The sequence below is a fragment of the Thamnophis sirtalis genome, unplaced genomic scaffold (assembly GCF_051295495.1).
Source record: "Thamnophis sirtalis isolate CommonGarterSnake01/CBP01778 unplaced genomic scaffold, rThaSir2_p1.2 scaffold_5, whole genome shotgun sequence".
Lineage (NCBI taxonomy): Eukaryota > Metazoa > Chordata > Lepidosauria > Squamata > Natricidae > Thamnophis > Thamnophis sirtalis.
The window spans coordinates 127805637-127830139 of NW_028261385.1; the positions used below are offsets into that span (position 1 = coordinate 127805637).

The 24503-nt window shown below is 39.2% G+C and overlaps 1 protein-coding gene across 1 annotated transcript in view; it reads right to left on the bottom strand.

Moving 5' to 3' along the window:
- Nucleotides 1–22840, bottom strand: part of SLX4IP (SLX4 interacting protein) — an 82467-nt gene extending 59627 nt beyond the window's left edge. Inside the window, exons 1-2 of the mRNA XM_087716855.1 lie at nt 22746–22840; nt 18369–18422 (exon numbers count right to left, since the gene is read on the bottom strand). Of these exons, the coding sequence (XP_087572981.1) occupies nt 18369–18395 (27 nt within the window). The 5' untranslated portion in view covers nt 18396–18422; nt 22746–22840. The remainder of the gene's footprint in view (nt 1–18368; nt 18423–22745) is intronic.
- Between the last annotated feature and the right edge of the window lie 1663 nt (nt 22841–24503).

Sequence of the window (24503 nt, forward strand, 5' to 3'; positions counted from 1 at the left end):
CTACGTCAAGCTTTTAGTCCCAAGTGTCCTTCAGCTTTGATTAATTTCTTCCAATATTCCCACTGTCAGAAGCCATTTCTTAGAAAATAGAAAGCAAGTAAAAGATAAATAAACCCCAGAATTATTGTTCAGCACTTAATTGTGTTTTAACAACACAATCAGCTATTTGGATTCTAAAAGGGAAATCCTGCAAACCTAGGAGAAAATTCTTCTCCCATTTCATATTCTTCTCTCTTTGCATATAGTGCTGTCCTCTAGGGATCCGACATTTTATTGAACTTTTAATTTTCTGTTTAATATAGCCCTGTATCTTTTTGTACTCATATCTAGTACTTGCAGAGCTAATTCCATTTGTGAGGGAGGCCTAGGGGTCAGCTGGCGTTCCCTCTCTGCAGCCTCTACCACGTAGATGGTCTCGACATAGATAGGCGATCCGTCATCTGCTGACTTCCCCGTGGGTTTCTCCTCCTCCTCCATCTTCACTGAGATTTTTCACTGCCCAAGCTCGGGTCAATGCTGGGACTCAGAACCCCGAACAGCGCCCCAATTTATGGAGTAGCTGGTGAAGTATTTTAAGGGAGATTTGGGTTAATGTCAGCATTCCAAATAGCATCTAAAATTAAATCAGAGACCAAGGCAAAATATTGCTCAAAGTTCCAATTTATTAAGAGAGCCATGTTGGCACATCTGGGAAAACCAGAACCTGAAGCTTCTTGGTTTTTCCCATCCAGGTTAAAGTTCATGATCTTGCCCACACACCCACAAGTCCATCCCATGGTCCAATCTTCCACTGCCATGCTGGCTGTTCCACCCATCCAGTTCCGGTCAGGTGCAGAGGTGCCAAGACAAAGGATGACCTTGGCATTCTAGAAAGGAATTCTATTTTGGCTACATAGCATTTTATTCCGTACTATTCCCCCTCCCAATTCCCCACCATAGAAACAGCATAGTAGAATAATAGAAAGTGTGGCAGGCCAAAGATTCAAAAGGAACATGGCTGCAGGCCTGACAACTGCCTTGAACCTCTTTGCACAATGTATTTCATTATTGTTTTCTAAGATTGAATTTATATTATTATGTCAGCAGAACATGTTCTAAAGCAGGGCTGTCAAACTCCCGGCCCGTGGGCCGGATGCATCACACGCTGGTTACACCCACGCCCAGTTTAGCGAAGGACAAAAAATGTTCCAATACGACAGGTGATGCCACCGTGACGACGTGAGTTTGACATCTCTGTTCTAAAGCATAGCGAAAGAAGACCACACTGCTTTTCCAAATAGTCTTGTCCGGAAATAAAAGCTATCTATTTATCCGTATGCTGCCCTGACTGCTGAAATAAATTGATCAAGTTAATAATCTAATCCTGCTTCTTTTTCAAAACTCATTATTAGTTTTCCTAAAAATGTCTGCCTGATGCAAAAAAAATCAAAATAAACCTCAGCAGATTATCTTTTCAAAATTCAAAACAGAAACCTGATTTTTTTTTTTTAAAAAAAATCAAAATAGAAATAAATAATAATTGGATTTTTTTAATGGTCTCTCTCCCATCCAGTACTAACCTTAATAGTTAATATTTGAATCAGAAGAGATGGCTTGGAACCCAGGGGAATATGAATGCAACACTCCTGTAATTCATTAAAAGAGCTTCTTTTTCCAGATTGTACAGCTGCTGCAGCAGGATTCTTCCACTGCAATCACACATTGCTGGAAAGAGACAAAGCTGTTTTGGCAATTGCTGTGTTCATACTCTGATGCACTTTGAAACCCTTCTTCCAAACTGAATCTGGAACATTGCATACTCCTATAACTACTATGGCTCACCCTGCTCAGCTTTCTGAAACCAGCTAGGGGATTACGGCTGCCACTAGCTGCACACTTAAAAGTTTTACTGAAAATAAAGCCCATCTCTTTCCCAGGTTGTAAGATGCAGGAAATCATCTTGGAATCACAGAATAACAGAGTTGGAAGGAACCTTTGAGGTCTTCTAGTCTAACCCACTGTACGAGCAGGACACTATACCATTCTAGAGAAATGGCCATCCAATCTCTTCTTGAAAACTTCCAGTGATGGAGCATACACAATTTCTGGAGATAAGTCATTTTACTGATTAATCATTTTCACTGTCGTGAAATTTTCCTTAATTCTTGGTTGCTTCTCTCCTTGATTAGTTTCCATCCATTGTTTCTTGTCTTATGGTGCTTTGGAAAATAGGCTGATTTCCCCCCTTTCTCTGTGACAGTCCCTCAAGTATTGAAAAACTGCTATCCTAAATGAGATTATTTCTCCAATAGGATTCCTTTCTAAAGTTTTCACCTACAACTCCATCATCTTTGGCCACTGACCATTCAAGTTCTATCTGGCAGAAGCTATAAGAAAACCATTAGAAGAGACCAAAACATTGGGAGAATAAATACAAAACCCTAGTACTTTTCACCCTGATGTGCAATTATGGACATAAGAAGAGATCTTCCAGGATCAGAAATAGGATCCACATTGTCAAGGCAATCAATATCCAAGAGTGGACAGCTAGATGTTTTCAAATACTTACAGCATGGTATGAAATGTCATTTTGGCTCAAAAAGAGAAAACCAAAAGAATGAATGTATTACAAACTGGTAGCAATAAGACCCCAGAAAACTTATACTGAACTTTATCTCTTCTGACCAAATGAAAATGTGGCGGTGCATATCTAGAATAGAAAGTAGCATTCTGAGTAGGCATTCCCAACATAAAGAGGATAAGATAACCAGAAACAGACAAAACCAAAACAAAGTCAAAATTCAATCCAAACTTGCCAATTGTTCTATGATGACCAAGAAAGAGTTTTACAACTGCTTAGAAAATGACTCTTGCAATATATGGCCCTGATAACATCAGTTCCCAAAGTGTGCAGCTTCCTTTGCTTAAAACTCAGTTGATGGAAAAATATGAGTACACTTAAGTCACCCCAGAAACTAATTGCTACATAAAAACTACACAAGTAAACAATTTGGTTCCACATTATGGGGAGGTTACAAAAGAGAAGATTACGCCAAACAAAACTGACATAGCCGCACATAGAACTTTTAACATGCTGATCGTATTAAAAACACTGCACAAGAATTTTTTCCACTTCGTAAGAAGCCAGACTGTTTACATGTTTAAGTGGCTAGAGACTTGGCTATTGGCGTGTGGTCTATTTTGCAGCATAACCTCAAGAATAAGAGAAGCAGCACAGAAATCATTTTACTTACAAGGGAGGCCACCATTTGATTACAAAAATTCTCGAGATACAATTTAATGCATGTTCTAAACATACACGCAGAAGAGTGAATAAAAATGATTCAATTGAAAATAATCAAAGAGTAGAACAGACAGGAAATTTAACAAGCAGTTAGATGATTTAATGATGACAGAAGTCAAGCAAAGATGCTCTCCTGTTGTCCAAATAAGAAACAGACTTATGCTACATGAAATAGTTATCACCGTTACAGAACCAATCACTAAGGTAAACATGCTAGAAAATAACTTCCTCTGAGGATCTTCAAATTCCAGCTAAATTGTGGGAGACCAAACAAATTGTTGAGATTTTTAAGTGGGATGGAGACACTTATCAAGTGGATAATGGCAGCTACTTTCAAGGGAAAAATTGGCTGAGGTGAAATGTGTTTCTGGAACAAGGCAATTACATCACCCTCCAAAAATAGTAAAATGGGCCAATAAGTTGAAAAAAGAAACTGAAACTCCTTTTTGCAATCATTGAGCAAAACAGAAATATGACCTACTTTTCCAATTTACCCCCAGCTTTGAATGTTGGCTTGTTTTCAGTAGAAATGGGTTTTTAAATGCTCAATGAAATAAAAGTCCTATTCACCGGCAAGCTGTTATAGTCACGATTCCTCAAATCTGCAAATTAAGCATCATGTGCATATGATACACCCTTTTTTTTTGCCAGTCATTTTGCAGTGGTGCTCTCTGAGTTGGTTATTTGCTTACACATGTTATCCTTTTCATAGCTTGTATTGGCTGTGCTATAAGGGGTTGAGTTGCCAGGGACTTTTTGATAAAGTTATGTTTTATTGGAAGATGCTGTGTAGGTGGTCTGTTTCCCATACAGTACAGCAGCTTCCAATTAAATGGATAGCATTGTTATACACTAAAATCATCTCAGAAATAACCAACAAACAATTACAATCACAGGCATCACCATAGCACACACCTCAACGAAAAACCCCAAAACATCTTAAGCAAACCTAACAATAAATGGAAAAGAAAAAAATGACAACAGGATTCACCTAAAACATATTGTGTTATGATTATAACAGCCATTATGTAGGACAGGAAGGTAGAAAACTAGCAGAGGACATCCATGAACATCAACTAGCAGTCACAAGGCATGATGAAAATCCTTTAATCTCAGAAGACATGGTCAGATTTAACTATAATTTCCACAGATAAATTGTGAACATCCTAGTCCAAGTTAAATCCAAAAATGTTAGGGAATCAGTCCCCAATTGACACAGAAATAAATCACATCTACAGACCTCAAAGGAGACAATAAAACTGCTAAGATGGAAAGAAAGATTAGCAGCCAATGCCCAGATAAACAGTGATTGACACCCGCAAACAATCAAGTAGAAAACAATATCCTAATCAAGGAACTACCAAAGAGAAAATCACAGCCACATCGACACTGGCAAGAAAAACTACTGTATGTACAGGGAACAACCTCACATTCTCTAGCACTGATGATGTTACCTAGTTGGATAATGAAATACCTGCAACCAAACAACCAAGCTCAGAGTGCAGCAAGGATTGCATGGTTCAATTGAACTACAAATACTCTCTTCTTATGGAATATAGTAATATAGTAATAATTCATTAATCTATTAATAAAATCTGTAGTAATTTATTAATAAAATCTGTAGTAATTGATTAATAAAATCTGTCCCCTTTCAGTCTGTTTTCCAAAGAAAATATCATTTTGAATAAGCCTTGGAAACAGCAGGTATGAGAAATACATTCCCAAAGATCCCCATGTAATACCAGTGAAGCTTTCCGCAGCCCTTCTGGTTCAAACATTTCCCATAACCTCAATGCATCCCAAAGACTAAATATTTATTTGAGATATTTATGAAAACAAGCATCTGCATTTATACTAAGATACTGCTGAATAAATATATATTATTGGAAGATTTTGAATCTGTCCCCTGGCTTAAGAGCAGATTTCTGTAAAAAAAAAAAAAGTGGGTATCAAACAAGTATATCATTTATATGTAAGATTGACATCTAAGAAAATCGCCATGATATAGATTGTTAACAATAGTTGACTCAGGAAAGCATGTAAATTACCCTAGAATTAAATCCCACTGGCATTATGCCTTTTTCTTCTTTTCTTTGTTCCTTTAGGAGAAGCTGATTCAGTCTGCCAGAATGGAAAAATAACCAAATTTCTGGGGTTAACTCTTATCTGATTTTCAAAGGACAAGAATGTCCAACAGCCAAGCAAACATATCACGTTGTTTATATATATTAAGGTCAAATACTATACACACTAGAAAATTGTTGGAAGATTTGGTTATGTTCTCAAATTGTGATATGGAGAACAATGCTACCCTCCCACCCACAAACTTTTTCCATCCTACTTCATTCTGTGCACTATAGTCATTCCCTCCCTCTCTAAAAAGGGGGTCTCCAGTCTCTTTGCTCTCTCATTTTGGGCTGTCCTCCCATTCAATTTTCCAGACTTTTTGCCACCTAGCAAGTTGGAGCAAGAACAAACAGCAAAATATATATTCATTTTAACTATATATACTTCAGTAAATACACAAATGTGTATTCGAGACGTAAACCTAGCATGGGCATGTTGCAAAATGTAAGGTTTCTGGTACACTTCATTGCTACAAATCAAACCAGTTAGCATAAGATGACTTTGGAAGAGATCCTGCATACATTTTACATTGAGTAAAAACAGGGCATCATAGATCATCCCGAAATCTATTTCACTGTATCCGTGGAGAACCAAAAGTGCAAGATTTTATTGTCACCTTGAAAACCACAATGATTTTTTAAAAATATCCAGTTCATAGAAATTATTAACTGTCCCTGTAGTGACCCAAAGGCTTTATGAGTTGAAAGGAATGTGTTTATTAAGTATCTAATTGTGCTAAACATCTATTTATAAATGCAGACCTAAACACACTCAATTAAAAGGAAGACCCCTTGAAACTGTGACCATTTGGCCTTTTCAAATAGCTGCTACAACAGCAAAGTTTCATCATTAACCTAGATACAATTTCCTATTCTTTCCTACTTCTTTAGTTATTTATCCATACTATTCCATGTGATACTCTGGTCTACCCATAAGTCTACACAATACATCTACCGTGTTTTCCCCAAAATAAGACAGGGTCTTATTTTCTTTTGACCCACAAAATATTGCTTGGGCCTTATTATCAGGGGAGGGCTTATTGTTTTGGGGTTGCCGGGCGGCTGCTCCCTTGCAAGCAGGCTCCCGAAAAGCCGGACACAGCCTCAAGGGTAAAGCAACCATGAGGTGACCACGCTCACGAGAAGCCACCCAACAAACTCCCTCTCCAGCCGGGCAGAGCACCACTCATTGACCTAGAGGGTATCCCTAAGGCGCCAAGCCACGTGGCGCTCTGCCCGCTCCCCAGTTCCCGCGGCTTGGCACATTCAGTATACCCCCCTAGGTCAGTGCATGGAGCTCTGCCCGGCTGGAGGGTGGTTGCGAGAGCGCCTGTTCCGCCCCCCAGCTTCACCATGCCCTGGCCCAGCTCTCCCTGCAGGGCTAGGGCACCGCCACCACTTTCACTGCCGCGCTTCGAGCATAACTTCTTCTCCGGCTTCCAAACCCTGGAACTCTGCTTCTAATTCTTCCAGCAATGGTCGCTCTAGGAGTGCGCTCTATGGTTGTGTGCCGGCTGCCATAGGGGCCACAATCATAGAGCGCACTCATAGAGTGGCCGCTGCTGGAAGAATCGGAAGAACGGCAGAACGCTATTCCCCAACCTAGAGGTATCCCAAAGGCAGCAAGCCACGTGAGTGCCTTTCTCCCCCCGGCTCCCGCAGCTTGGTGCCTTTGGGATACCGGTAGGTCGGTGAGCAGTGCTCTGCCTGGCTGGAGGGGGGGGGGGTGTCCAGGGGGCGCTTATATTTTTGCCCACGTGAAAAATGTGGCAAGGCCTTAGTTTCAGGACAGGTTGTATTTTCGGGGAAACATGGTATGATAGTGCATTCATGATCTGCACAGGTGATGCTGAGGAGAATGCAAAAGATGGCAAAGATCTTTGAAATTTTGATATCTACTTTGCTCGGAGGATTGTCTACAACTACAAGCCACCATCTGATACAAAATCGCCTTTTGAAAATGTCTCTGCCTTATATAAGATTAAGATCCATTCTTGTTCACAGGAAAATTAATTTTTTTAAAGAAATTATTTGTTTTATTCCACTTAGCAAGCCATTTGTCACACAAAATCCTATTAAAAATCCTTGAATATTAAAAAGTTTCATGCAGGATGAAACAGTATTTCCTAAGATATAGCTAATTGTTAAATAATTCAATACAGGAAAGAATAAAGGATGAAACAAGTCTCTTATGTAGAAAAACTTGTAAAATAACCTCTCTCAAGTATGTGTGCACATTTCTATATACCATACTCACTATATGCCTATACAGTCCCATTGTATCCAAATTACTATAGCAATAGAAACTAGAGTTCCCCACCATACTTCTTACAGAGTTCTTCTGTGGGCTAAAGAGTAGATTTCTAGGCATAGATACAATGATAGTACTAGTAATAAGAAGAAAGTGTGGATAACAGATATGGCAATACCAAGGAATAGTAGAATAGAAGACAAAGAATTGGAGAAGATCACAGCAGTAAGATTTAAAAATCAAAATTGAAAGATTATGGCAGAAACTGGTCATATCAGTATACTGGGTGCCATAAAAAACAACAACATTGTGCCGCGCTTAAATCTGTACGTTGTCAAAACTTTCTTCTGTCAATTGCAAAAGGCTACATTACTACTTGGATCTTCACATATTTTATGCCAATACATAATGACCTGGTTCTTTGGAAGAACTCAATGCTTATGAAAGCCGACAGCTAAAGAACTGGCAGCTATAATTTCACATTCTTGTGTATATAACAATAACAAGATCTCAGAGATAGTGCTTGAGAAGGAGAGCCAGACGGTCTGCCCTCATGCTCCCTACACTGTATGGAGGCTGGGTACCATTATCCCGGAATTCATTGCAGCTGCTCCCAAAATGGCACCCACTTCTGGGATTATACCACACGGCTTTTTGTGTAGGAAAGCCACAGTGGAGCGGTTGCTTCCCAAAGGAGTTCCATGGAAACGATAAGTGACTGAGCCGTGATAAGAAGTGGGGAGGAGTGTGTGGGAGGTAGGTCTAAGGTCTGCGGGCATTCAGTGGGGCAGAATGGGTTGGGAAGATAGACTGGGGTGTGTGCGCTGCAGCATCCCTGCAGTCTGTCAAATTAATCAATTTTTATTACGGTCACAGAGCAGCACAAAAGTTAAACATTAAAACAAAACAAGACTGAGCAGAACTCAACAGGACGGAACAGGGTGTAGTAACATATTACAATTGATGGTGAAATCATCAGTGGGTGACCAAGGTCTGCCTAATTTTACAAAGTAGCAAAACTTTGCTATGTTCAGAGCTTTGTCATACTGATCCAATAATAGTAATTGTATTCAAAAGAAACCAGAATTCCCACGGTACTTTAATCAGATGAGGTGTTATAAAATGAGTCAATGGGTCCTTTTAGAGGCAGTATAACAGGAGATGAGTTGTAGTTTCAATGGCCCCTTGTCCATAGGGGGAACAGTCTCAGTTCTCCTATGGAACTTTTTTATACCAGCCTTCGAAAACTGCTGCAGGCCGAGCGTTACAACACGCTAGAGGTAATCCCCTTGCAGTCAGTCATAAGCGTGAGTGGATTGACAAGTTCTCAAATACGAGGACATTCCAGCGGCTCTAACTTTGGGCAGGGGTGGTTAGTCTCTTCATTCAGCGCCATAATTTTGAACAGTGGCTGAACCAATAGTTATAAGTCAAGGGCTACCTGTATACCATTTGCAGCAGAAGCACTGAACTGAAGAAACTCCAAAGATGCTTCCAGAACACATGTGCTATGCCTTCCTTTGAGACAGATTTTCAGTTCATTACAATAATTTATTTTTAGCAGGCAAATATAGTTGAGTAATCTGTCACAGTGAAGTGTCTTATACAACAATTATTGCATAAAATGCTTTCCTTACACCACCCAGGGCCTTTGAACTGTATAGGATCACAATTCACAGAATTCCTACGGAAGATGGAATTCCGCAAGTTGTATTTCAATACATCTCAAAGTCCCCATGTTGGGAAAGGCTGAATTAGGCCATTGGCGGATGACAAATTTAGTTAAACTAATAATAATGAAGTAAAATATAAAATTAAATTATGTCTATTAAGAGTCAGCTGGCCATTGCTCAGCATTACAAAAAGGCTTCCCCGGAAATCATGAGTCATAATGCTTGCTAAATAAAACATCAGATGTGGAAATGAAGCTTGAAAATCTTTTTACACAGTCATGTTTTGCTTAAGAATGATTTTATTAATGATGTGTAAGAACATCATGATAGTTACAGAAGTAAAACCAAACTCATTTCCTCTCCACACAAATAAATTAATGTTGCTAAGTTTAAGTGAGTAGGAAATCAGTCAGGAGAAAACGTTAATACAGTAAACAAAAAGGAAGTCCACATGAAGGAAATGCAAGCTGGCTGTAATGATTTTCCCCCTTAGTGTCAATTTCTTTCATCACTTTCAAGATATGAACTGTTTTAATTTTATATGAATTTTGTTAAAAGGCATGATTGCAAATAAAGGTACTAAATACTGTAAAAATGTTATTTCATCACTAATCCGTTTTTCACCTATTTCTCTCTCTCAGATTTTAAGAAATGGTCTTTGAACCATGATTTAAGACAACATCACAGTATAATGGTTCTAATAATGCTTCAATTTTAGTGCATGAGCCTCAGCCTCTTGTGAAGCTCCCTCCTTTCTCCATTTCCAGAACAGTTACAAATGAATCACTTGCATTATCAGATAACTAAATGTTTAATCTGGGACAAACTTTGGGGAAGTATGGGTTTTCAAAATAACCTAAGATTATTTGTTCATTTAGATCTTTATACAATAAAAAAATGAAAGAGATGAAGTTCTCAAACATGCAGAAGTTGTTTTATGATCTTAATAATATTAACAGAAAGTCACGCAAGCTTTCTAACTCTAATACTTTCCTATTCTTTGTGCCTCTTTAAAGTAATACATAGGCAACATTAATCAATAGCAATAGCAATAGCAGTTAGACTTATATACCGCTTCATAGGGCTTTCAGCCCTCTCTAAGCGGTTTACAGATTCAGCATATCGCCCCCCACAGTCTGGGTCCTCATTTTACCCACCTCGGAAGGATGGAAGGCTGAGTCAACCTTGAGCCGGTGAGATTTGAACCGCCGAACTGCAGCTAGCAGTCAGCTGAAGTGGCCTGCAGTACTGCACTCTACCCACTGCGCCACCTCGGCTCTCAACTCTAATCAGAGTTGAGCTTAATTCAAAAACAATGACAAACCATAGTTTGGTGAAAATGAAAGTAAAAATCTTCTGATTTTCTTCTCACAACCATGTAGAAATGGAAGGTTGGGTGCTTACGACTCTAAATTATGATGTACCTCAGATTCATATGAACACTGGGAGACTGAGGCTTCCTTCTCATATTAATACAAGTTTTATTTTAACAATAAACTATTTTTAAAATATCATTTACTGAAAGATGACAATTTTTTCATATAGCTTTTATTACGTAAAGCAAACATGAAAAATGATGATGATTTAGGCACCATCTGACTGCTGAACGACTCCAATGCCATTACATTAACCCAATTCTTTTTAAAGAGAATAAATTTGCTTTTTGGCACAATATTTTGTTTTTCCAGCTTTCTGTTTCAATACAGGTATAAATCAGTACTTTGAGGGCTTAATTACTGTAAAACCTTGATGAAACATCTTCACTAAAGGCTGCTCCCCAAAAAATTCAGTCTTTCACACACATACACGCTCAATGCATTTACTTCCTAACGGAATCGTGATTTGAAAGCCAAAAGCAACTAGTCTATATTCATATGGTCAGAGTTGTTTAAACATTTACCTCAACCATCTACATAAATATAGTTCTCACACAGCAAGATGACATCTAAAATGTTCCTCAACCATACAAAGGATGAGTCCATGTCCTCTGCTATTCTTCCCTAGGGAACCAACATCTAATGTAGAGGCACTCAATTCCTGCCACTGATGGGAGATTTAATGGGGGTTATTCCCTTTTTCTTCTTCTTGAGAGAAAAATGGGCACTTGGAGGGGCCTTGAATCAAGTTTTTCAAAGCAGGCTTACAAACAGCATAATTCAATCAAGGCCCAAAGGTTTTAGATTAGTATCCATGAACCAGATACAGGATATTGGACAATTTACAGAAAGGCTTCTTTTAATCTCAACCTTATTTCTCCATGGCAGTGACCCTTTAGCTGTCTTGTTCAGCCTCCCGTGAAGTTACAAGCTAAAACTGGCAAAAGCAACTTTCATAAGCAACTTTAAATCTTTTGACTGAGGGAATATCCCACCTCAAGGATTAAAGGGTTACAAAACTAAAGTAAAACAAGATACAGTATGTAACCCCAATCCTGTTGACAGCAGAGGTCCCAAAGACATCTCAATGGTGCCCAACAGTCTCATTTACCCAGGTGACTACTGTATTTTAATAAACGAATAACTGGGTAGGTTGGAGAAAGATAGATAGATGGAAAGATTGATGGAGGAATATAGAAATAGATAAAGAGATAGAGATACTAACATGCTACAAAGTCAAGTAATAACCACCATGTCTTAAAAGGTGACTCACTTGCTTTAAAGAGGGCTTATCTGTCCAGAATACAGAAGAGGGGGGGGAATGAGCAGAACAACAACCTGGAGCAACCTGATCAGTTCCCTTCAGGTAAATAGGTGCTATCACTGACATGTTATGAAAGAGACAATTTGTCCTTCAAAATTTTGGAACCCCCCCCCCCAACCGCCTGCAAACTAATGTACATGTGATAGAAAAAGCTATTTTCTTCAAAATTCAGAAAGCCCAATTCAAATCAGATAAACCTAAGAAAATCATTAACTGTATGGAGTTTTAAACTTGTTAGATGTCAGATCAAGTTACAAACCAGAAAGACAGAAGTGGATTTTGGCAGCTAAATGATCAAAATACAAATGACAAAAAAATTACTACAATCAAACTTGAAAGGAGGAAGGGAAATATAATAGGACGACAGGCAAAGGATGCCCTTTGCTGGGTATTTAAAGGAGCCAAGTTGTAATCTCAAACACTTCTGCAGTTGCGTGCATCCTGGCTTAACAGTGGCCAAGTTCAATGATAGGAATCGAAAAGACAGAAAAAAACACACTACCTGGCAAGGGAACAATTTCTCAGGGGAACAAACGGGGAAGTAAGGGAATGAGGACATAATTCCAGTTTTATTAGGAGTTGACATTAAAGCCTTCAAGAGAATGCCCTAAGGAAGTGCAGAGAACTCAAAAACCTGTTTTTGTGGGAGAACATTTCATACAGTATGTCAGATTGTAATTACTGCTATCGTTGTCATCAGAGATCACAAGAGTGCCTTCTTGGGTTAAGCAAGAGTCTGTTTAATAGGGTGGAAGGAGGCAGGGAGAGTGAGTGCCAATAGCATTCCCTCAAGGGGGCAGCACAGAGGAACCTACACAGCCCTCTTCTGACAACAGTACAAAGATGAAAAACTGAAAGGAAGGGAGGCAGGGAAAACTACTGTACAGGATTTCTAACATGGGGCTCCAAAGACCCTCACTCAGGAACTTCAAAGACCCACACATAACTTTAAGGTTATTTACTGGTTAGGCTATAGGGACGTGGTGGCTCAGTGGCTAAGACGCTGAGCTTGTAAATCAGAAAGGTCGGCAATTCGAATCCCTAGCACCACATGACGGAGTGAGCTCCCGTTACTTGTCCCAGCTTCTGGCAACCTAGGTGTTCAAAAGCACGTAAAAATGCAAGTGGAAAAAACAGGAACCACCTTTGGTGGGAAGGTAACAGCGTTCCATGCACCTTCGGCATTTAGTCATGCTGGCCACATGACCATGGAGACGTCTTCGGACAGCGCTGGCTCTCTGGCTTTGAAACAGAGATGAGCACCGCCCCCTAGAGTCAGGAACGACTAGCACATGTGTGCGAGGGGAACCTTTACCTTTACTGGTTAGGCTAAGACATCATAAAAGATCTGTGCAGTTTTAAATTAAATTCAGTGATCCCCTGACATTAAAAAAATCTTCCAACAAAAGGGGGGGGGATGGCAGGGTTATTCCAGATTTTAAAAGTTTATTTTACATTCCCTATCTCGCTATGAGAGCTCCAGACCAATCTAATGAACCCAGAAGAAAGTCCCGCTGGATGCAACAGTGCTTATTCTAGAGTAAACACATACAAGGTTGCAGCTTCAATCCACATTATTCCAACACTGGTATCTTTTAAAATGTTAGTAGATGTTAACATGTATGTTCTCTAGAATAGAGCATTACTTTTCTAAGGCTTCCTGATCAATGCTAATCTATCTTCACAGCATTTTAGTAATGCCAACCTCACCTTTGAACTTATTTAATAGAGCTATACTACCTTTTTCATTCATGTTTGCTCCTATTCAGCCGAACAAGGTGTATTTTCTCCTCACTTTCTTCACCTCAATCACCCTGTATAGTGGAGAGAGAATGAATGATCTAAGGTGGCTGAGGCAGACTAGCAAATTGGATCTTCTTGCTTCAAGTTTATCTCTTAATTGCTGTACATCACCTACTTTGTACCATCCTGCACTTTGCATCCCATTTCATCCAAAGACACAATGAAATTATTGAATTCAGCCTTTCGGGGGGAGGGGGGGACTAAAGTAAAATTTAGTAAAGTAAAACTTTTCTTGTTGAATGTAGTATTAATTTTCAACCCAAGGTTTGGAGATTATAGCTCAAATGTAGATCAACTACTCCCTCTACAGAAAATATTGCATTACAACATCAGGAAAATGATCTGAAATCCTCTGGGACTTTTCTAATAAGATACATGTGCTCTACTGAAGCAAAGCTATTAAGACGGTAGGTGTTCTTCTCTTCCTAAATTACATTTGAAACCGCTGAGATGTAAATAGATGAGCCAATGAATTTTCCAGAGCTTTCCAAACAGTTCTGAGTGAAAACATGTTAGATAATATATTACCAAGCAGAATCCATGACTTGCACAGAAAAAAATATATCTGAATTTCAATTTGAAATCAAGCATATTATCATTGAAACTAGCATGGATTTATCATTTAAAATCTGTTTGATGTAATATTCTCTCAGCTGTTTTGGCAACTCAAAACAGTATTCAAAATAGAAATCCTCCATAAAAAGTTTAGAATGTGAAATATCAAGAAACAACCAACCATGACTTCAATGGTAGAAAGGGAATTGGAATCACAGCCAGACCACTGTGGGAGAGCAGTTTCCAAACCTCAGGAGGGGGAGTGGCAGGGTACTTGTGAAAAGTCCAGGGTCCAATTTGTGATATTACTCATAAGATGTATTGATAATATTATGGAGAGTAAGATACTATATGAGGAGTAGTGGAGAAGAGTGCTTATGCGTGTTGACCTATGTTGTTGATGGCTCTTGTGAGACCACAAAATTGGATAAAAGTGTAAAAACAGCCAGTGACAACCATGCATATCTAGACAATGTTGACTTTTCTCCATGGGAGAATAGAAGAAAAACTGTTTTTTTTATAATCTAGTGAATCCTAGAAAAACTGCATGCATGAATTCCATTCTGATTGAAAAGAATTGTTTTCAAATAAATATACATAGACTTTTACCACAATAGCAGGTAACCCATGATCCGCTGGGTCATCATTTCAAAGATATTCCCCTACTAAACAGAGAAACAGAATGACCATTAGAGGCCATAAAATCAGTGGGAGTGGGAGCAACTTCCAGGTTCCTGCCGGCTTCCCCATTGATTTTGCTTGTGGGAAGCTGGCAAGGGAGGGTTGGAAATCCCCTTCCTCCCTCCCTCCCTATAAAACAGGGATAATAAGTAAGAATTCGTAATAATAAGTAAAATAAATAAGGATAAGTAAGGATAAACAATACATGTAATTATTTAGTAAGTAAGGATGGAAGTGTTAAGAGATACCAAATGATGAAACAATGATTCTCTTCAAAATAAAATCTGTGGGTGGAATTATGCCATTTATTTTAATATTTTAAAATAAATCTCATTTTGTGGAAGTCATACTGAGGACTTATTAAATAAACCTGTCTGAGGAAGCCACTGTTCTGCTTACACTATGCTGCCTAAATAAATTGAGATGTGGTAGTCTCTGAGCGTGGCTGTTTTCTTGCAGACATTTCACCACCCAACTAGGTAATATCACCAGTGTTAGATTGTGTTAATTGGGATATTAATTCTATGAATATCTGCATTTCTACACTGGACTACAAGTCTACACAAGTTTGCTAACCAACAACTATAAGAGTTTCTGGACTTTCAATACAGAATGATTGGTAGTCACAAGGCTCCAACGAAATCAGGTTTCCATCAGACTAATATTTCTTCCTACATCATTCCTCTCATCATATAAGGTAGATTTCTTTTGTACTAAGAGTTTAAAAGCATACTGTACATATCAAATTTTGAAAAATCTTTGGAACCTGCCTAAAACCAAATCAAAAGCAAACAAGTCCCCCCCCCCCCAAAAAAAACCCTCCAACAGTTTTCTTTAGCAAGAAGTATTGAGATGGATTTCCAACAATTGAACAATTTAGAACCAATATCTACCCAAGTATATCAAGTTGGAAACATTCTGTTTTTCTTTCTATAGCCTCTCTGTGAAGCCGCAAGGAGATGGGACTTCTGAGTGGTAACAAAAGTTTGCAATTGCCTCAGCCACCTGAATCTTCAGAAGTCTGGGAACTGGAATTAGATTAACATCAAAAAAAATCCATGCAATAAAATCTCACAGCCAAGCATTTGTTATCTTACTCTGGTGATAAACATAACTATATTTTAGAAGTACCTGTAATGACTTCATTAGAGAAGTTTTAAATACAGTCAAGTGAGGAAATAAAAATGCCAGTTGGGTTGTTCTACCTGCTTATTTGCATTAAATGCAAACTTAAATTAAATGCTTCAAGCTGTTAACTACAGCTACTCCATTAAACAAAGTAGACGTATTCTGAAACAAACCACTTTGCAAGTTCAAAGTTCAAGATTTCAGTATTACAATAACCTTATAATGCCAATACCAGTTGTAAGGAAATAGTAAGTTGTAGTCAACAAAGAGTGAATGAAATGTACTATACTCATAGGAATGCTCCAAAGTATTTGCCTTCTTAACATAATGGGAACTGGATGCTCTCAAGTTTTCCTACTGATTTACTTAACAATTAGTAAAATTATATAACGGTAGACAGTATTAATACTCAAGATCGCTAGCATGCTTCTTATGAGGATCAGGCTAGAGCAGGAGTGTCAAACTCAAGGCCCATGAGCTGAATCCTGCCCGCAGGGTGCTGAGATCTGGCCCATGGGGCCAACCTGGAAACAGCAAAGGACTGGCCCGCATTCCCTATGCCAGCGATAACGCAGCTCGGGAAGCCCGAACGCGGCTCTCCCAGGCTCCGTTTTCACTGGCAGACAGCTGCAGGAAGCTGTCGTGACCTAAAACAGGGCTCAGGAGTCCATTTTCACTGGCAGAGTTCTTGGGCCACCACAGGCACCCCCGACACAAGTGACAGCAAGTTGGCCATGCCCACCCTGGCCACACCCACCCTGTCCCTGAGGTCAAACACAACCCTGATGCGGCCCTCAACGAAATCGAGCTTGACACCCCTGGGCTAGAGTATGTCTGAACAGCATAAATATAAACTTTAATATTTAACTATGAGATGCTAACAGAAGAGTTAACGTAAGTATCTGCTATCTCATTACAAGCTGCAAAAGGAGACATGAAGGATTGCATACAGCCTTTAGTAAAGTAATACAAATTGACCACCCATTGTGCAATTACTCCCAAGACAATAAAAATCAAGTGTTCTCTGAAAGATTTACACAGCTGACATGGGAAAACTGCACAAGGAGAACAGAGACTTTATTCAAATAGCTAAACTTAATGGCTATCTTTTCAGGGGATATTTTTGCTTGCAAAAACACTATTTGAAAATGACAAACATTCAGCTGCAAGCAAAGATGCTGTTCACATGTAGAAAGACATGTTCATCTCATGAGCCTCTGCAGGCAGAGCAGGGGAGAGGTGTCAAATTTTAAAAACCACTCTTTTGTACAGGTGTCATAATGTTGCACAACCTTAAGTGAATGGTGGAGCTTGTATTATGATGTGACAATATGCTTTTATCACTCTGACAAAACCTCTATAGCAGGAGTGTCAATCTGAAGGCCCAGGAGCCAGAGCCAGCCCATGGGGTGCTTAGATCTGGCCCACAGGTCCGCCCTGGAAACAGTAAAGGACTGGCCTGCAGTGCCTCTGCCAGCAAAAATGGGCTGGTGAGCTCTGTTTTCGGCTGTGATGGCCTCCTGCAACCCTCTGCCCACAAAAACGGAGCCCTCCCGACCTCCGTTTTTGCTGGCAGAGGGTTGCAGGAAGCCATTACAGCCAAAAATGGAGCTCACCAGCCCGTTTTCACTGGCAGAGCCATCACAGGCACCCCCAACACGAATGATGTCGAGCTGGCAACACCTACCGCAGCCACACCCACTCCGCCCCCTAAGGTCAAACACAACCCTGATGCGGCCCTCAATGAAATTCAGTTTAACACCCCTGTTCTATAGTCTGTGGACATCTCTAAACCAATACAGGGAGTCCTTGGGTTAATTGGGACCAGGATTTTGGTCACAAGGATTCTACCACTTGTTCTGTCACATAAAAAATAAGATTCTTATCCACTGAAAATTGAGAATCAGTTGAGATAATTTCTCCTCTTCTACCATTCATTGCTCCCTGAATTTATATATGCTCTATCTTTAGATTGTCACATAATTAGTGGGCTGAATATACACTATCATTTGTTATGCTAGCCTAACACCAAAGGGAAATATATCAGAATCATTTAGCAGTGCATTTCAGTGTAAGAAACAAACAATGCAACAAGATTTGCTCCCATAAAATCCAACTGGAGTTATTTGTACATTGGTTTTCTCTGCCTACATCAATTATCAGCTTACCTTGATAACCAATTTGTCCAAAGTCATTGTTGTCTCTTTAATTGGTGATTAAATCTGTAAGATAAATAAAAGAGGTATCACATTAGGAAATCTGTAATGATTAGGGACTCTGAAGCCTACATACCATAATGTCAAACTTGAAAGAATGTTCTGTTCATGAATGCATATAATTTGGGTTTTCTTTTTACTTTGTAGCTTACTACAAAGTACAATTAGGCACAGAACACATGTAATATGTTTAACCAAATTGCTTGGAGTTTTAAATTATTTCCGCAGATACAATTCCTTTCTTTTTTTTTCTTTTTTGTTGTTGCAATTATTGGGATAGAGTATGGAAAATAGCAAATTTCTACGATCACATTTATGGTCGAAATCCCAGCCACATAATTACTTAACAAGATAATGGGAGAAATACTACTGTAGTATTTCCCAACCATGACACTTCTGATATCCAAACCTGTCAGCAATAGCAATTTCATCCAAAGATGGAAAACCTAAGTGTTACTTAAGTCTTCCTATAAGAAATATATCTTAAGTTGAAGCTATATTTTTTCTACTGAGAATGCATATTTATTTATGCTACAGCTGTCATAACTTGCCTCACCATCATAAATGTAAAGTGCTCTGATTAAGAAAGGATTAAAAAGGAAAAAATACTACCTATAACTGAAGAACATTTCTGATCAAAGCTTGTTTAAAAGTGAACATCTCTATACATAAAAAAAGGTGTGTGTTGTGTTGTGTGTGTGTGTGTTCCAGCATAACTCTGAAACGCCTCAAGCAATTCCAACCAAACTTGGTATACAGAAGACCTACTTTCTGGAAACAAATAATGTGGGGCTAAGACAGCCCTAACCCCCTTCGGGGTGTTTTCTGTTAAGATACAGCCTGTTGTGCCTTAAAATGACTTCTACTGTACTTCTGTAAAATGGCTTTTACTGTACAGCGCAGTGGAATTGCCATGGTAACGGCTTCAAAGTATTCCATGAGGGGGTTCCCTCTGGTAAGGGGGAAAATCCAATATTAGAAATTACTTTTGGTCCAGACATTTTCCCCCTATAAATAAATACCCGGCCAATACTGGGTTATTGGCTAGTTGTAAATAATGTTAGTTTACAAAATTTCAGGATTAATTTACTCATTAGATTATTTATGATTTAAATTTACTGTTCCACCTGTTTGATAATATGATAATCAAGTGGAAGTTGAAGCTGAGAAGCTCAAATTATAGGAGGGGACAAAGGCAGGGAGCTTCAGACCGATATAGATCTCTGTTTGGTGCTCTCTTATTCAGAGTAAGAACTCTGCCTCCTGAGTACAGTATCATGCTTTAAACATTTCTAGATCCTCCCTCTAAATGGAAAGAGGAGGGACCAGCAGGGGACATGAGTGTGAGGCCTTGTAATGGCATGTGGGAATGACCTTAGGACAGTGGCCCCCAACCTTTTGGGACCGGTTCCATGGAGAGAGGTTTTTCCACGGAGTAGAGGAGGCCGTGGCACGACAAAACCGCACTCGACTAAAGCGCGCCCGATTAAACCGCGTCGCTGACATCATCAGCAGGGTGACAACAGCGAGCGCGGAGAAAGAAGGGCGCTTTAAATAGCGCTTTGAAAGCAAGCCGATTCAAGTTAAGGTAAGGGTTAGGTTTAGGTTTAGGTTAAGGTTTAGGGTTAGGTTTAGGATTAGGTTTAGGGGGGTTAGGTTTAGGGGTTAATTTTAGGTTTAGCGTTTACAGCGTGCTTTTTTCTCCGTGCTTTTGTCGCGCTGTGATGATGTCAGCTACGCGGTTTTGTCGAGCGCTCTTTAGTCGAACGCGATTTTGTGGTGGAACCAGAGGAGGCATGGTTTTGCATACTACTTGCATCCTACAGATTGGACTTCACTTGTTTGCGCGGATCAGTTGCTGGCATGCCATGGACCAGTGTTTTTTTTTTTTTTTTTTAAGACTTATATACCGCTTCATAGGCCTTTCAGGCCTCTCTAAGCGGTTTACAGAGAGTCAGCATATTGCCCCCAACAATCTGGGTCCTCATTTTACCCACCTCGGAAGGATGGAAGGCTGAGTCAACCCTGAGCCGGTGAGATTTGAACCGCTGAACTGCTGATCTAGCAGTAGCCTGCAGTGCTGCATTTAACCACTGCGCCACCTTGGCGTGTTGATCCACGGACTGGTGATCCCTGCCTTAGGAGAAAGGAGGGAGAGTGGCAGACTAAACAACTGGCATGCAAAATATGCCTCAACCCATAGAAGCAGTGAGGGTTTGGGAAATGTTTTTGAGAGAGCAAAAAGAGAAAAGAAACACCTTCAGATTTCCCTACATGATAATGTAACCTTATAAGAAAGATAGAACTAATATTTCTGGTTGTACTTTTTGTAGGATTTACAGGTATGGCTGGTACATCTAATGCCACACTCTCTTCAAGTAACAGAATACCCACAAAATAAGCATCACATAACCTGTTACAATTTTCATCTCTTCACTGAACTCACCTACCCAGGCTAAACCAAAATATTGGGGATAGGGTTTTCAGAAAAAACACAATAGCCACTTTCTCCATATTATTGCCATGAGAATTACACAGAATTACACATATCAAGACAGTAAGCAGCAATCAAATTCAACTCAAGAAAGTCTTTACCTTAATGCTTAATATTAGAGTGAGGCCTTACTTCCCACTGGCAGAGAAATCAATCCCAGGTTCAAATACTCAATTCTATATCATTTATTACAATTTTTTAAAAAATCCTTGGAGGTCCCCATTGCCCTGAATCACGCTTAAGACAAAAAGAGGAAAACGAAAACACATATAAACGCACACACAGGCCATTCATTAGAGAGACCAAAATACTTTCTACATTCCTCAGTTCCTGGGAAAAAATAAAGTCAATTTTTAAAATTATTTTTGCATTCAACACTTAGCTGCCTGATGAACGGTGAATACTGCATAATTAAAAGCAAATGTTTTCATACTTTAAAATCAAACAGAAAATGATAAAAGCTTATTGAAATAAGCTCTGGAATTAAGAGCAAAGGAAAGTCAGAAGGGGACTCAACAGTAGCAAACTACTGAGATAGAATTTAGATGTAAAACAAGCCTCTTCCCATATAGAAACTAACTCCCTAAAGGAGAATATTTACAGCTCAGGGTTGAAATGAGGAACTCCTTGTGCTCTCTGAGCTTGGTTGTTTTCTTGCAGACATTTTATTACCCAAACTAGGTAACATTGTCAGTGCTAGTTGCTAGTGCTAGCATTGATGATGTTATCTAGTTTGAATAATGAAACATCTGCAAGAAAACTAAGCAACCAAGCTAAGAGAGCACCAAGGAAACCTCAACTAATACTCTGCACCTATGTATATATGAAGACAGATATTTGAATTAGAATTCTATTGTACCAATAGAAAAGTACAATTGGAAATGGAATGACTATAGAAACAACAACTTCATACATAGTGTCTTACAAAAGATTTCGGTAGAATTATTCACAGATCTTGATATATTTTGAAGCAACTCCATATAGGCATTTAGGAGCAAGATCTAAATCTAGGACTATAAAGTAATTACTAAGTTAATACAAAGATCTGAGGAGGAAGGGCAGGGTGGCCACAGTTTAAAACATGACTGTGAATCTTTAAACCTATTTTAAAGCAAAGGATACCTGCAGTGTTTTCAGACAGAACATTTATTCCTAAAGCTATCTAAATTGCAGACCTTATTCTCCAATGCACCTCTTATTTTGTAGGAGAGCAAATTCTGGGGAACATTCTTCAAGCTGTGAGTTATTTTCAATGGTAATGGAACCCAGGTCATAATTTTCTATGCCAAATAAATTTTCTGACCGAAGACAAAAGATCCCAGGGCATAGGGAGAACAGTTTATAACAAGAACAAACATTCAATCTTTTCTTATTAACATGTTTAAAATGTTACAAAGAACTAAATAAGTATGTTGATAAGCACCACAAATCTGGTTATAAATTCACAGTATACATGAAAACATTATGTAGCATGAAAATGTGGGTTCAGATTCCTCCAAGGAAAGGCCAGGATCAGTTTCCCCAAAAAATTGATTTATTGTGGTCAGCAGAGGGTACCACTTTGAACTAGAAATGCACACCAAAGAATTCAGTAACCTTTAATGAATTCCTACATCCTATTACACCTTTGTACCACAACGTTTTATATTTTTTTTTATTTTTACTTCAGTCTGTACTTTATATGGGTTCTTAAAGTTATTTCTTCATTCTAAGTCTTGTTGTGTATGTGTCTTTCCCCCTTTAACCTATTGGCAGTTTCTGTGCAACCATATTTACCAACGTGTATGCTGTTTGTCTGTGTAGCAGAATTAAAAATTTCCCCCTTCAATTCTTACCTGCCAGCAGAACAAAGATTTGAGACTTCTCAATTCAGATTCTAACAGCAGCCAGATGATGTGGTAGAAGTCACTGGTTTCCTTCTTGAAAAACTGTAAAATAAAAATATATTTTAAAAAATAGAACAAGATTGTTAATTGCCAAGGTGGAAAATCAAGATATGAATCCTTGAGAGTTTTTTGTCAACTAATATTCAAGAATATTGTGCCATAGGAAAGTGGAAAAATTACTTAAATCAAACTTCATAATATCATACAACATTGCTTTCCTTTTTGCTATAGCAAAAATCTCACTGCAGAGGCCTCCAATTTTAAGCCACAACTTTCACAAAAAGGTCCTGAGGACTTGACATTCATACAATGGCTATCTTATGGGATATAAAACAATTACAAAGCACTAATTTATAGACTTTTACCTGCTATCCTTAAAACCAGAAGGATGATCTCTGCTTTTCCTTCTTTTCCTGAGGATACTAAATGCAGCAACCCATCATCTTCCTTTTCTACAAAAGTTTATAGGTCTCATTTGGGGTCCAGAAGAAATGAAGAAGAACCTGACATTTTGCTCTGATATGAAGCAAAGCAACTTCTTAATTTAATGCAAACAAAATCTGATAGGGCAGGGAGTCTTGAGGACACCGAGGACACAGGTGCCTGTGGATGCCATGTTGGGAGATTCCAGCATTAGATAATTATGCATTTTATGCCACACTGTTAGTTAAGCCCTAATGCCCGAGCGACAGGAATTCCTTTGAATTGTGGACACAAAATAACATGACACAAATTTCTTCATCCTTCTGCCTTCAACTGTTAAGAAGGACTGGGCAGAAAGCTATCACTTAAGGGCTTGATTTTCTGTACTTTGTCGAAAGAGCTAAAAGCTCCAGCAAAGTACTAATCCAGGGGTGTCAAACTACGCCCAGGGGCTGAATCCGACCCACAGGGTGCTTAGATCTGGCCATCCTGGGGTTACCTGAAAACAGTAACGGACAGCGAAAACAGAGCTCAGGAAGGCTGCATGCGGCCCTCACAAGCACCATTTTCGCTGGCAGAGAGTTACAGGAGGCCCTCGCAGCCAAAAACGGAGCTCAGGAGCCCGTTTTCATTGGCAGATCACTCGGGCCCCACAGGTGTCCGGACACGAGTGATGTCAAGCTGGCCACGTCCACCCTGGCCACACCCACCCTGGCCCCCCAAGGTCAAACACAACTCTGATGCGGCGCTCAATGAAATTGAGTTTGACACCCCTGTACTAATTCATTCTACTAACCCTTGAATAGTGTCACAATGACTGACTTCAACCTAGACATCTATGGGGACACCCTATGCATCTGCAAAATAGATATTCCTGCTGCATACAATGATGCTATAAAGACAGGAGTCAAGGTCAGGAGCAGATCAACACAGTTAATTTGCCTGGAAAGGATTAATGCAGTAGGATTCTGAGTAGATAAAAACCTCCTAGACCAAATAAACAGAACAATGGAAACCTTCACATATAGAGAATTAGAAAAGGTGAGGCCACAATACACTCTTTTCTCATGGATGTTTTTTTTTATACACCTTCATTTTCTCTTCACAGAGAAGCATACAATTCACATCTCCAAGCATTCTGATCTATAGCACAGATACAGGATGATCTAGTCACTGAGATCCAGCCTATTTTCCCCACATGCAGAATCATGATCTGAATTTAGTGATAGGAAATACACTGTATCTGTACTTCAATGCACAAATATCATTTTCCATCTGACAGGT